Source organism: Dasypus novemcinctus, chromosome 12 (assembly GCF_030445035.2).
Source record: "Dasypus novemcinctus isolate mDasNov1 chromosome 12, mDasNov1.1.hap2, whole genome shotgun sequence".
NCBI lineage: Eukaryota > Metazoa > Chordata > Mammalia > Cingulata > Dasypodidae > Dasypus > Dasypus novemcinctus.
Genome location: NC_080684.1, coordinates 96,346,906 through 96,361,369, shown reverse-complemented (window position 1 = coordinate 96,361,369; position 14,464 = coordinate 96,346,906). Strand labels below are relative to the sequence as shown.

At 52.3% G+C, this 14,464-nt stretch overlaps 1 protein-coding gene across 1 annotated transcript; it reads left to right on the top strand.

Moving 5' to 3' along the window:
• Nucleotides 1-2,680: 2,680 nt before the first annotated feature.
• TXN2 (thioredoxin 2) lies at nt 2,681-14,107 on the top strand. The gene is made up of 4 exons (XM_058308748.2): nt 2,681-2,984; nt 3,538-3,800; nt 6,021-6,144; nt 13,462-14,107. The coding sequence occupies exons 2-4, from the start codon at nt 3,538-3,540 to the stop codon at nt 13,573-13,575; spliced, it is 501 nt and encodes a 166-aa protein (XP_058164731.1). The 5' UTR covers nt 2,681-2,984; the 3' UTR covers nt 13,576-14,107.
• Nucleotides 14,108-14,464: the final 357 nt, after the last annotated feature.

Below are 14,464 nucleotides of genomic sequence, written 5' to 3'. Positions count from 1 at the left end.
ATACAGGTAAGTGCTCAGAACAGTACCAGGTGTTTAGTAACTACTCAGTATATCAGTAACTTTCAAACACTTTCACCATGACCTATGGGAAGAGACACATTTTATATCACAGCCTCTGACTTACAGATATATATACTTAACTGCAACAAATGTTTCACAAAACAATACTTAACCCTTATTGCAGGCAACATACTCTGATATTTTCCATTTTCTTCTATTTTTTTAAAGGGCTATTGCAACCCTCTACACTGATTTCATGACCCACTGGTGGCTCCCATCCCACAGTCTGAAAAAGCACTGAAGTAAATATCTGTAAGGAGTAGCTCTGCAGGCTCTCCCTGTAGCCCAAGATGCCAGGCCTGGCTTCTTTCCCTTCCCCTCACACCGATGCCCTGGGCCTGCCTTGGGACTGAGCCAGCCCCAGGCCAGACAGCCAGGTGGGCAGCAGAGGGAAAGTGTGGCAGGGGCACCACCAGAGAGCCAGGGAAGACCTTTGTGGCCTGCCATGAGCTCATTCTTCTCTATGTCTCTCACAGGACAAGAGATAAACAGAACTGGTCATCCTTTGAAATTAGGAATGTGAGTTAAGCTGGGAAATTGGGTCTCTGGAAAATGATGTGGAAATGCTGAAGAGGATTAATAGGTGGTTCTGGAAGAGAACGTTCGGGGACACAGAGAAGCAGAAATGAAAATGAGCAGGGTTGGAGTGTCCCTGCCAGATGGCCTCTGGCATTAGCAGGAACAACTGCACCGAAGCATGACCTCAGGAGGAGTGAGGGAGGCAGAGGCTAAAGCAAGAGGTCAGACAGGGTGGGGAGGCGATGGCTGCCCACTCCCTCACCTAGTCTCCAGCCTGTGAGGGAGTGGAAGGCTGACATGGCTCTGGGGCCAGGGGTTGTGCACGTATTCCAAGGATTCTCTTACCACATCCCAGAAGAGGGGACCCTGCGTGGCTGTGACCCTGCCCACTGGAAGGTGAGGGGGTGGAACTGGACAGAGGACAAACAATAACATGATGTGGCCAAGATGAGCTGGAATAAGACATGGCAAGGATTTTGGAAGAGGGCAGTGGGGCCAAGTAATGGGATGGGCCAAATGGGATTTGAAGTTCTAAGACTCAATTTACACCTCTGTTCTCTGTTCATTAAACAAGTAACCTCCGGGACCTAGTATGATGTGCCAAGCCCTGAGGTAAGCAATGGAGACCAAGATGGACCCTCCGGGAGCTGGCAGTACAGTGAGGAGTAAGGAATGAAGGAACAGCCAGTAACAACACAGAATATTGTGTGCAGTGATTGCTAGATACCCAGGGCGCTATAGGAACCCAGAGGAGGGCATTTTTCCCCTCAAGAGGCTCAAGGCACAGTCTCCAGAGATAATGCCTGATCTGGAATCATTTTCCCAAATAGAGAGTAGAGGGAAGGTTCTTCCAGTTACAGGGAGCAGCAACTACATAGTACAGGGATGAGAAGCATTTCAGCAAACTGTGGAATGATGAAACCCAGGGGATGTAATGTAGGGTAAGAAATGGAGGTGTGACATCGGACTCTGTCGCTTTACCTGCCTCCTGACCTTGGACAAGTCATGTAACCTCTCTGACTAGAAACCATTCCTCAAGGTACCCAAAGATACTCAGTTTAATGAGCACCTATTGAGCATCCACTGTGAGCCAGGCACTGTACAAAGCTGGCTCTGGGCACATGGAAATGGATAAAAACCATAAATTCCTAATCTCAAGAAGTACACACTGTAATGGAAGAGATAAGCACTCTACAGTTAATTCTGCTCTGATAAGAGGTGACAATTAAGATGGCCAAGAAAGGACGAGCATGTGGTCTACCAGGAGGAGAAAGAAGAAAGCATATAAGGAAAGGCATGGAGGAAGAAAAGGGCCCCAGTGTCTTCAAAGAACAGTAAGAAGTCCTAAGCGGCCAAAATGTACCATACAGAGAGCAGGAGAGACAAAAAGTGGCTGGGGCACCAGCCTGCAGCACAGATGTGCCTGGACCCCTACTGTCCGTAACAATACAATGGGTGTGAAAGGAAGGCCCCAGGTCCACGCAGTTCACAGGTCACCACACTTTATCTGGGACCTCAAAGGCAGCATCCCCACCAAGAGTCACCACCATTTGGTGCCCTGCCCGACCCAGCTCCCCAATAACCCTAAAAAGAAAAGCCTGAAGTGCCTGGGAGCACAAGTACAGTCCCTCGTGTCACCTGCTGGGAAACAAGACAGAAGGGCAGAGTGACAAGATCCTAAAGCTGAGTGTCACACATAAGGGCCACAAAGTGGCCTCTTGACCCCCAGTCTGGGTCTCTTTCCCCCTAAAGTGCAACACGCCTTTGAGGAGCTTAGCCTCCTCTTCCGTAAAGCGGAGGGAAAGAAACTCCCAGCCCTCTAGGAGTTGTCGGCAGGCACCGAGGTAGAGCGTGTGGAAATCTGAAGCCACAGGCGTGTACAATACTCGCCCTTTACTCCTTCAGCACCCGCCCTCTCATGCAGCCACCTCCTCCTACCTCCTCTTCCGGTCCCTCCTGCATGACCGACCGCCCCTTCCGGCTCCGCGCCCCCGATGGCCCTCCCGCTTCTTCCTGCTCCTCCCCGCGAGGGCCCTCCCGCCCCTTCCGGCTCCTCCCCCGAGGGCCCGCCCGCCTCTTCCTGTCCCTCCCCCCGGGAGCCGGCCAGCTTCTTCCGGCTCCTCTCCCCGAAGGCCCGCCCCCCTCTTCCTGCCTCTTCCCACGAGGGTCTTCTTGCCCCTTCCGGAGTCACGCTGAAGGCTTTGGCCCTTTAGTTGTGCCATCTTTTGCCGTCCCCATTGGTGGAAAATCCGGGCCGTCCCTGAGGGAGCGGGAAGACGCGCTCCGGGTCGCCGATCCCCGGAAGTGACTCTAGAAAGGCTCTGTCCTAAGGAAGTTACGGCGGGAGTGCCCTTGACGCGCGGGGTGGGCCGGGCTGCGCAGCGCTCCGCGTGCACTGCAGGGAGGTAGGAGTCCCGTGGGGTTGTCTCGAGGTGGTTTTCGCGGCTGAGGAGCCCAGCGGGAGCGTTTCTACACGGGCCGGCGACCGAGCGGGCGGAAGCCACGGACGGGGGGAGCTGGCCCTTCTGCGAGCTAGGGCTTCTGAGCCTCAGATTCCTTACCTGTAAAATGGACGACTTTATAGCAACTTCTCAAAGTTGATGTGGAAGCATTAATAATACGTGAAAGGCACCTCACCTGGCTCTTAGCCCATGTTCTTTTAATATCGATTCCACCTTGCTCCCTTTTATTGTAATTCAGCCTGTATTCTTATTTCTTTTTGGTTGTCAATCCAATTTTCCTGTCCTCTGGCTTGCCATTCCTTCTTTTTTTGTCATTCCGTCTTCCCTTTGATTCTCAATCCCCACTCACCTCTACTCCAGAAATCTTACACATTTTTTCCTTATATCTGCTTTCCACCATGCTTCTTGAGTTCCCAATACTCCCACATCCCTTTCTTTTTCTTTGTGTTGACTTCCTTTTGTCTGCCCCAGTTCTTCCTGACTCTTCCCCTTACAGATGGCTCAGCGGCTTCTCCTGAGGAGATTCCTGGCCTCCATCATCTTGAGGAAACCCCCTCAAGGCCGGTGGGCACCCCTCACCTCGGGGGCCTTGCAGACCCCACAGTGCAGTCCGGGTGGCCAGGCAGCAACACCCAACCCAGCCCGGACAATATACACTACCAGAGTCTGTACAACGACCTTTAACATCCAGGATGGCCCTGACTTTCAAGACCGCGTTGTCAACAGTGAAACACCAGTGATTGTGGATTTCCATGCACAGTGAGTACTAAGGGCCAGCGGAAGACTGTCTCATTTGTGCAGGTACATGACTGTTTCCAGTACTATGCTAATGTGTGTCATACGAGAACTGGTAAGACGTAGTCCCTGCTCTCAAGGAGTGTGCAGTCTGATAGGAGACGGACTAGTAAACAGCCTAAAGCTCACCGCAGTTAGTGCTGGGACAGATTTGAGTTCTGAATCTCATTGTGTGAATATCTTACAGTCATCTTCAGCCTAGACCAAAGCAGGAAAAATAGGACGAGAACATCATCTGGACTTTGGTGTATACCAGTTCCTAGCCCAGCAGAGAGTTGATCTTATTTTAACATCTGGCCACCAAAACTGGGAAGAGCTAGCAAAAAGTTCTCAGTGACCCTGCAGTGGTGCCTGAGCTTGCAGGGGTAGGTTTCTTTTCCGTGCTGTGTGAGTTTTAGGGATGGTTAAATACATGCCTGTGGCCTTCTGATTTTTCACCTGGCCTTCTTTTTTCAGTTACAGACCTTGAAGTGTGCCTCAATGGCTGCCTACAAAAAGGTTGGACAAACTCCTCAGAATGAGACACCCTAGGGAGAGCCAGTGTAGCCTGAGTTAGAAGCTGGAAGGCCTTCTGGGCAAATCTCTGACATATTTCTTTTTCTGTTTCCGGTTCTTTCTCTGAGTCATGATGGTGCCTTGGGCAGGCCATTTGATGTCCTTGTGCCTCTTTTTCTTCACTTATCATAGGAGATAAGGTCTTGCAGACTGAACTTTTCAGTCTTGAGTTATTAATTGAAATTTCTAGATGGAAAGGGTTTTTTAAAAGTAGTTGGCAGCTAGGGATTAGAAGAAGACATTGCTGTGCTACACTCCTCATGTGGTGAGTGCTCTAGAAAGGACTTCAAAAAGAAATGATCCATGGGGTGATGGCTCAATTTCTTCTCCATTAAGGAAGTAGGCTGTAAGTTTGTTCAGTAAGTGCCAGGCTTTGTCCTTGGTGCCACATACATAGAGATGACAGCAAAGTGCCTGTCCTCAAAGAGCTCACCACTGGAAGGGACTGCCTGTGTAGAGGGCAGTGAAGGCTGATAGCACAGCAGCTGTGGAATCACAGGGTACTCTGGGCTGAAAGAACATAAATGTGGAGCACCACCTTGGGTCACAGTCTCAGCTGTGCACCTTACTAGCTCTGTGATCTTGGGCAAGTTTCTTAATTTATATGGGTCTCAGTTTTTACGAGGATGCTTTTTCTTCCTTTGCAGTGTTGAGGATTCTGTGCAGTAAGAGCTAGAAAGGTGCCGGCATGGTAACTGGCCCATTGTTAACACTCGTAGCTACTGATTTCCCTCCCTTTAGTTCCAAGACCACGTGGCATCTGAAGTAACTCTACAGTTCATAGAGCATGTTTATCCACATTGCTTGTGTTGATCTCTTGTAACAACTTTGAGGTGTATAGTTTCTCTTTTTCCAGTGAGGACACTGAGGCTCCAAAACATTCAGCTGATTACTGAGGAGCTTCTCTTTGACCTCAAACTTTTTTTTTCCCCAAGACTTTTATTTTTGTTTATTTCTCTCCCCTTCCCCCCCCCCCAGTTGTCTGCCCTCTGTGTCCATTCGCTGTGTGTTCTTCTGTGACCACTTCTATCCTTATCAGCGGCACCCCAAATCTTTGTTTCTTTTTGTTGCGTCATCTTGCTGTGTCAGTTCTCCGTGTGTGTGGCGCCATTCCTGGGCAGGCTGCACTTTCGAAACGCTGGGCGGCTCTCCTTATGGGGCGCACTCCTTGCGTGTGGGGCTCTCCTGCGTGGCATGGCACTCCTTGTGCTCATCAGCACCACACATGGGCCAGCTCCACACGGGTCAAGGAGGCCTGGGGTTTGAACCACAGACCTGCCATGTGGTAGGCAGATGCCCTATCCATTTGGCCAAGTCTGCTTCCCAGACCTCAAACCTTTCAATGTCAGATCCCATAGTCCTCTATATGACAGTGTATTTCTTTAATATATATTGGGACAAGTAAAACAATCTCTGTGAGTTTTAGGAAAATTTCCCAGTTGCAGAGTCTCCTGGCATCACCAATTGGCATGTCAACATTACAGGTTAATATTCAAACACCATAAACCAAGCCAATGAGGGCAAGAGTTCCCTCAGAAAGATGTGGCTTGGAAGGTTCTGGGGAAGCAGTAGATCTGAGTGGTGAGCGCCCTTGTGATAGACTGGATGCTTCCTTTTTCCCCTTCCAAGGTGGTGTGGCCCCTGCAAGATCCTGGGGCCACGGTTAGAGAAGATGGTGGCCAAACAGCATGGGAAGGTGGTGATGGCCAAGGTGGATATTGACGACCACACAGATCTCGCCATCGAGTATGAGGTACGGACTGACGGGGCTGCCGCGGCGCTGCTGGTGCAAGGGTGTCATGGGGATTGCAGAGGGGTCGGAGTCACAGGGCAGCTGTTTGGACTGATGTGGGTTTTTCTAGCACTCTCAGGAGCACAGCACTTTGCAGATGTGAATCCATTCATCTTCTGAGCCACTTGTCTCTTCTTCACCGGCTTCAGGAAGTGGAATGTATGGCCCAAAGCACCAGTTAGTTCTCTGGTGCGTTCCTTTTTCCCTTCATTCATTGGCCAGCAGTCGTTGGTGTGCCCTACAGTGTGCCAGGCCTTCCTGGGTCTGAGCAGAAGAAGATGGATTCCTGGTCCCCAAGCAGCACCTGGTCTAGCTGGAGAGAACACACGTAGACAGGAACATTCATCGTGGGGTGAGAGAGGAAAGGCACAGGAAGAAGGAACTATTCCTTGGGAGGAGCGGCAGGGAATGCTTCACCTGAGAGAGACCCCCTGAGCTGAGCAGGGCAGAAGGAAGGGCTGAGGGAACAGCACATAGAGACCTGCCACAGCCTCACGTGGTTGGTCTGTGCTTTCATTTGGCACATACTTATTAAGAGTCCCTTACATGGCAGCCACTGTTACTTGGTGCTGAGGGAAACCAGTGAACAGAACTGAGGAAATCCCTGTCTATAGAGCCTCCGTTCTAGCATTTTAGGTCAAGGGTTGGCAAACTTTTACTCTGAAAGATCAGGTGATAAGCATGTGAGGCTTGGCGGGTGTTGGTCTCTGCTACAGCTCCTCACCTCCACCATTGCAGTACCATATCGGGATGGGCGCTTGTAAATGAATGGGTGCGGCTGCTCCTGTGTGGTTTTATTTACAAAAACCAACAGGATTTGACCTGTGGGCCAGTTTGCTAACCCCTGTTGTAGATAATGACGCGTTCTGTGGGAAAAATAAGTCAGGAATGGGATGCAAGTGCTGGGGGTGGTGGTGGGAGGGTTTCACTTTGTAGGCCAGTGAAGGCCTCTAGAAGCTGACCTGTGAACAAAGGCAGAGCGGCCTAGCAGAGGGAATGTTAGAAGCAGAGGCCCCCAGCCGGCCCTCAGCCCAGTTTAGGCATCAGGAGGGCCCTGTCTGGGCAGAGTGAGGGGAGGAGTGGGGATAGCAGGAGGCGTGGGGGCCTCACCTGGGCCTGGGAGACCCTCGTGGTTAGAGAAGGGGAGAAGCCCCTTGTGGCTGGAATGCCAGAGTAAAGGGCGAACAAGAAGTGGGAGGACAGACAGCTGTGCAAGCAGGCTGCGGCCTAACCACGAACGGGGCTTTGGGTAGCTGGGCTTTGGGTAGCTGCCCTAAGGGTGGTGGTATTCGGCAGCCGAGGTCGCACCCTGGCCCCTCCGGGCCGGACTGACTCGCAGGCATATCTGGTTTGACCCTCAAAGTATTTAAAAAAAAAAAAAACAGGTGTCAGTATTTAAAACTCAGAAGATTTCACGTGAAAATCCAGGGTTCTGGTTCCCTTGAGATACCTGGATCCGGGCAGAATGAGCTTTCACACCATGCACACTTCCCACTTCCGGGAGCCACGCAGCTGGAGGCCAGGGCCACACAGAGCCCAGCTCCCCATCCCCGCCCTCGCCACTAACAGCATTGCCTCGCAGCCTCTGGTTTAGGTGGTGGGGACCAGTCAGATTTCAAGCCTAGGTGTGAGGTGACCACATGTGAGTTTTGGAAAGTGGCTTCTGGCAGCGGTGAGATGGAGAGGTCTAAAGAGGGTCAAGGCTATGAGGTGGTTCCAAGCCTGAGGGCCAGATGGTATAAGAGCCGGGACTTGGTCTGCCACAAGCCAAGGAAACCCAGCAATTTCTGTGAAAGGCAGTCCCAGCTCACAGGCTCAGAAAGTCCCCACAGCATTATGCTTCAGGTGGATTGAGGAGCTCAGGCCTTGTCTTCAGGAATCTGTTTCCACCTCACAGCTCTTCTCTATGTTAGCTTCATTCTCAGGCTCTCACCAAGTGGTGGCTGTGACAGTTCCCATCAGCAACCCCTGCTGTAAGACAGGCCTTGTTTTTCTGCAGCGTTTGAAAGTCCAGACCTAACTCTCAGTAGATGACCTCAAGTTAAGACACCCATCCTCCAGCCAATCACAGTGGCAGGAAGGGGTTAGGGGATGAGAAAGGCTGGCTGCCCCTTGAGCTGGAGAGGGAAGATGACTGGAAGGAAAATCAGGGTGCTCTTACCAGAAGCAGGAGAAGTACATGCTGGGCAGGCAGAGCTGCCTTAAGACGATTACAAGTGACAAGGCCACTACCACGGGCTTAGGGGAGGGGTGAGTCACTGTTCACTCAGAAGCCCTCCCACTGCTCACTCAGGTAAGACACCCCTGGCCTTGCCCTGGTTGTCCCCCACTCACCAGGGGTTTACAGCAGCTACAGGAGTGGGGTGTGGCCTTCAGGAGGAGCTTTGGACTGGCGCTCCCAGGACATCCCTGGAAGTCACAGGCAGGCGTCCTCCTGGCATGACCTCACACCGTGGCTTCAGCCTCAGCAAATGCCATTTTTCAGTAGATACAACCATGTGCCAGGAACCACGGTAACTAGTAGGGGCACAAAGAATAACCCAGTTCCTACCAATATTGGTCACACAGGTGACGGGGACTCCCAGGACCATCCCACCTACCTTGGTCCTGTGGGTTAGCCAGGAAGTGAGGCAGGGAGCGCCTCTTAGAGAATCTTCTCGCCCTCCTCCCTCTGGTCACGGTTCAGGAGTACATGCCACCTTCCATGGGGCCCCCACCTGGCCTCAGCCTCCTTGTTGGGCCAGGCCCTGGCTGGCGTCATTGCAGAGCTTGGGACGCTCTTCCTGACTCCAGCCCACCCCTTCCTTCCTTCACACCTGTTCTTTTCTAAGTCAGAGGAAGTTTCAGCTAAGAGCACCATAGTATCTCCTGGGACCGCTTCCTCCACGGCCTCCAGTCCTTTTCCAAATGCTGGGTGAACTGGGAGAAGTTGCTCTGCATTGTAGTGATTAGGCATTTACTTTTTCGTATTGTGGAAAAAGTGAGTACTTTTTAAAGCCTTTGAAAATAGAGCCGAGTAACAGTAAGGGGGAAAGTTAGCTGTAACTCACCGTCTAAACACAACAGCTCTCACCATTCGAAATCACTCACTGGAGTCTTCTATTTGTATGTTTTTGTTTTTAACTTTCTGTTTAACCTCAGATATCACTGTATAAGTAATTTTTTGTACTATTTTTTAAAATACAGCTCGTGAGGTTTTTTACTACATTGTTTTTCTAAATAATACATAATATTGCATCATTGGAATGTGTAGTATTTTAATCATCCCCATTTGTCTCTGTCTTGAAAATATTCTAAATCAGTGCTTTTCAGACTGAATGTATACACGTGGCCTAGGAGATTGTTAGAAAGCAGGTCCAGGAAGGGCCCAAGATTCTGCATTTCCTGCAAGCCCCCAGGTGATGGTGATGCAGGTGGCTCCTGACCAAACTTTGAGACACAAAAAGTTTGAAGCCCCAGGCTGGCCTTCTGGGGGAAATGCTGTTCTTTTAAAGCCTCTGTCACCTGCCACATTCAGCAGGGCTGCTACACACACCGGGTGGGGGAAGGGCCCGGAGGCCTGTGAGGGGACTCCTGGTTTGGCATGGGGCTCTCACAGGGTGGCGCCAGTTTCTCTCTTCCACCTTCCACGGGGCATCCTGAGTGAAGACAGATGAATAACGACTGCAAGCCATTTTATTTTTTCACTAATAGCCGATCCAAGAACCCTCTTGTAGCCCGAAGTTTTCACAAGACATTTGACATTCCTCGTTTGAAACATGAAGTCCCTTTTTTTTGAGGGGCCGGAGATTGAACCCAGGACTTAATAAGCAGGAAGCCTGCACTTAGCCACTGAACCACAGTGGCTCCCCTGAGTTGCTTTTTTGATTTGTTTGCTCATTTGTTTTGTTGTTTGTTTTAGAGGCACTGGGAACCAAACCTGGCACATCCCATGTGGGAGGCGGGCACTCAACTACTTGAGCCACATCCACTCATCTGCTCCTGGGAAATCCTTTTAATGCTTCCCTCCATGTTCTTACTCATCCCACTGGGACTCAGTCTTTTTCTCCAATTCCTTGCTCTTGGTCAGAGGCACAGCACAATTTGATGTCATGGGCAACAAAGTCAGACAGATCCCAGCTCTGCCACTTGATATAGTCACTGGTCTTTGAGCCCCAGTCTTTCACCTGTAAGTGAGAATTTATGCAGTGGCAGGTGCAAATGCTCGTGTTAAGCCTGGCACTGAAGGGGCACCCAGCATGTGGCAGCAGTGACAGTGATTCTTTTTCTTTGCTTTTGTTCTGCAATTACTTGTGGAAGAGGCTGCCATCTCCTGCAGCACCCGGTACTGTGTTCCTTAACAGAGTTCACAAATGGATGAAACTGGGGAAAACAGGAGAGGACTTGGCAGTGACCCTGAGCTCAGAAGCATTGCAGGTGGCCAAGGGTTGGTAGAAAGAGACCTCTCGTGCACACACCTGCCCCGAGTTCTCACTGCCTTTTGTCAAGGATGGGCAGCTCCAGGTGGAGTTGCAGCATACCTTAGCACGTTTTCTCCAGCCTCTTGGTTCCCCTTGGTGCATGCACATAGGCAGGGTCCTGTCCAAATTGACAAAGTAGCTGAATTCTGATTCCTCTCTTAGGCTTATCGCCATTCAAGAAGAACTTGCCGAGGAGCTTTGCACTTCCATTTAAGGGAAGTGGAAGCACTTGCCCCTTCTTATTTTGTGAGCCAAACTCAGGCTCAGCAAAGCCACATCCTCCTTGGGGATGAGGGCAATATAGTCACAGCCCAAGTATCTCGGCAATGCCCTGGAGAATCCAGCTTCCTGCGGGCCCCAGCTCTGTATGTGTACTTTTTTTTTTTTTTGAAGATTTATTTATTTTTCTCCCCTTCCCCGTCCTGCCTCCCCCCCCCCCCCGCCAGTTGTCTGCTTTCTGTGGCCAATCACTGTATGTTCTTCTGTGTCCGCTTGTATTCTTGTCAGTGGCACCAGGAATCTGTGTTTCTTTTTGTTGTGTCATCTTGCTGCGTCAGCTCTCCGTGTGGGAGGCGCCATTCATGGGCAGGCTGCACTTTTTTTTTGCGCTGGGTGTCTCTCCTCATGGGGCGCACTCCTTGTGCATAGGGCTTACCTACACAGGGGACACCCCTGCGTGGCATGGCACTCTTTGCGCGCATCAGCACTGCGCATGGGCCAGCTCACCACGTGGGTCAGGAGGCCCTGGGTTTGAACCCTGGACCTCCCATGTGGTAGGTGGATGCTCTATCCATTGAGCCAATTCTGCAACCCTGTGTGTACATTTTAAGCTCAGACTTTTCAGTAACTACTAGACCTTGGTTGTCATGAAGACACATTCACAGCATGCCTGCTGTGTACCTGATGTCAGCTTGTCCAAGTCTGTGCGGAAATGTACACAAATGAGTTCATGACGGGACTGCTCCTAATGAAAACTACTAAGTCATGTGTTTCTCCCTGCCTTGGTGAGCTTAGAGTCCTGCTAAGAGAAATACATGTGAAAAAAAGTAGACCACTTCTTATTTAATGACATTAAGTTTTTATTTTAAAGAAACAGGACAGGATGGTATCCAGTAAGTGCTAAATTGAACGGCTAATATTGAGCTTTTGTGTCTCAGTTGAGATCGCCAGATTTGAGGCACGGGAACTGTCTTCACAGCCCACAAGAGGGTGCAAAAGAACAATACATGAAGGCACGGCTAGGCGGAAAGCATCCTGGAGACTGGGCGGGGCCTGCACTGGCTCTTGGTATTAATACTTTGTGCCGCCAACCTCGCTGGGTCCAGAAGGACCTGGTGAGCCAGTGGTGGACCCAGGATGCATGTGCGTTCAGCCCAGTGTCGGACAGACTGCTGGGCACATGCCCTCTGGGATGCTGGTCAGCTGTCACCCGCACCAGCCCCAGGTAGTCCTCGTAGGGGCCTGAAGGCAGGAGCCAGGATGACTTCCCTCTTCCCTGCAGCGTGTCCCCAGAGTGCCCGTTGGGACTAGGGTGCAGGGCCCGGAGGATCTGGTGCCCGCCCAGAAGCCGCGCTGGAATGCTTCTTTCCTTCTGAAACTAAGGCGTACACAGTTGGGACGTTCTAAGTCTGAAGTGGGGTTTGCACGTGACCTGCAGGCAGGACAGCCTTCGTGTCTGTGGAGACCTGGTGTGGTGGCGTAAACCGCTGTTGTGACTTTGTCGTTAACTCGTGTTTCAAAGAAGCCTGTGGTTTTTGTTCTGTTTACAGTTCTTTCATTGCCCATGGAGGCCAGGCTGGGAGCCTAGGTAGAAAGTTTGAGCTGCTGTGGAGGTGGTGGGCCTTGTCTGCATGCCCCCTGCTTTATCTGGGTCCCCTGGGGGCTCTCGAGCAAGTGCTTCATAGATGAGGAGCATTGCCTCCAACCCCCAGATAAATGGGTGAAGGTACAGGTCGCGTGTGGAGCCGCCCTCCCCACGCTCCAGTGAGTCAGGGAACCTCTGGATCCGGTTAACAGTTCATGGCAGCGAGTTAGAGCGGCTCGTGGGGGCCTGTGCCAGGCTTTGCCGACGCCTCCTCTATAGCTACCCCTTGTGTCCTGGAGCCCAGAGCTGGCCTCTGGCACTTACTGGCAGCCTTGCCCTGTGCAGGCGCTGTGCTTCGACACCCAGGCACCATTTCAGACAGCCCTTATTCGCTGAGGACACGAGACTGAGTAACGCAGTGGCTTGCCGAGACCACCCGACGGGGAGGAGCAGGGTGGGCGCGGCTGGCTGCAGAGCCTCAGCTGGTCCCCGACAGCTTCACATAGACATCTTTAAGCCCCATCTCAAGCCCTCAAGGTGGACCTTGTCATCCCTGTTTTACAGAAGAGGCCCCTAAGGCTCAGAAAGGTGCCGTGACCTGGCTGAGGCCTCCCAGCCAGTGAGGGACAAAGCCAGGATTTAGACTCTTCCCCCGTGCCCTGGTCCCTCGCCGGAGCCCCTCAGCTCCTCCCTGCCCCCAGCCCTGGCCTGCAGCTGTGTGGGTTATTTTCATCCCTCCTGCCACTCCAGCCAAACCACTGGGCCAGTGAGTCAGTCGTGTGGTTGTGGGAGGAAGGGAGCGCTGGGCGCCCAGAATGGAAGCAGTTTCTCCAGTGGGGAACCCTGGGCCCTGCAGCCCCTCTGGACCACGGAAGGGCCACTTCCCTTGGCCCCAGTTGTGGCTTCAGGCAGGCACTGCCCTGGACAGGCCACCAACCTCCACACAAGGGTGTGGGAACAGCAGTTGAAAAGAGTTCTCCTTCCGGCAACTCTGCCTCCCTTGCCCCCTCCCAGGTGTCTGCTGTGCCCACTGTGCTGGCCATCAAGAACGGGGACGTGGTGGACAAGTTTGTGGGCATCAAGGATGAGGACCAGCTGGAGGCCTTCCTGAAGAAGCTGATCGGCTGACAAGCAGGGAGGTGTCCGGCTGCCCTTGCCTGCCTGAGCCCCCAGTAGTCCTGGGGAGGGGCCCCGATAGAGCGTGGCCCTTCCGTAGTGGCCCTTCCGCCTCCCCCTTCTGCCTGGCCCCTGTGAGCCCATGCTCTGGGGCCCAGGCCTCCAGCGTGGGAGCTGGGAGTGCTTCCGAGCCAACCGCCTGCCCGGCGTGGCTGTCGGGAGTGATGCTGCTGCCGATTTGGGGATATCTGTCTTCCCCCCGCTTTCTTTCTGTCTGCTCCCCTTAGCGCTGGCATGTCCCAGGAGGCTTGGACAGCCCTTTCTGGTGGCTGAGGCCGCCTGCTCTGTGACCGTCAGGCTGTAGTGCCTGGTCCTCAGCTTAGCCCTTCTCATCAGAGCCCTGGTGCCTGGCCCATCTGCCTCCTGTGTTTTTCTTTCCTGCTGCTGTTTTGTAAAAAAGAAAAAGAAAAAAAACCCCAAGCAAGTGAGAGTAATATATAATTCTCTCATTTTGTAGGTCTGTAATAAAGAGAACTTTATGATCCCTTCTCCCTCCTGCTGTGAAGACCAGACCCTGGGCATCATTGAAATTACCCCGTAACCACCATCCACAAGCCACCTCCCTCCCCCATCCTCCCAGGCACAAGGGCAGAGAGCAGGCGAGCTGGGGGGACCCTGCCAAGCCTTGATTCTGGAAGGCTTTAAACACTGCCTTCCCTCATGGTAGCTGGCCCTGTGTAAAATGAGCAGGAGCCCTAACTGAGCCCAGCAGACCCGTAAAACTAGGGTTTGCACCATCGAGAGCGTCCACTGGGTCTGGTCTGACTAAGAGAGCAAAATGGCCCTTCCCCGGGCTGGCGTGCTGGCCCTCTTTCCTCCTCTGCCTCTTCCACCACCCTCT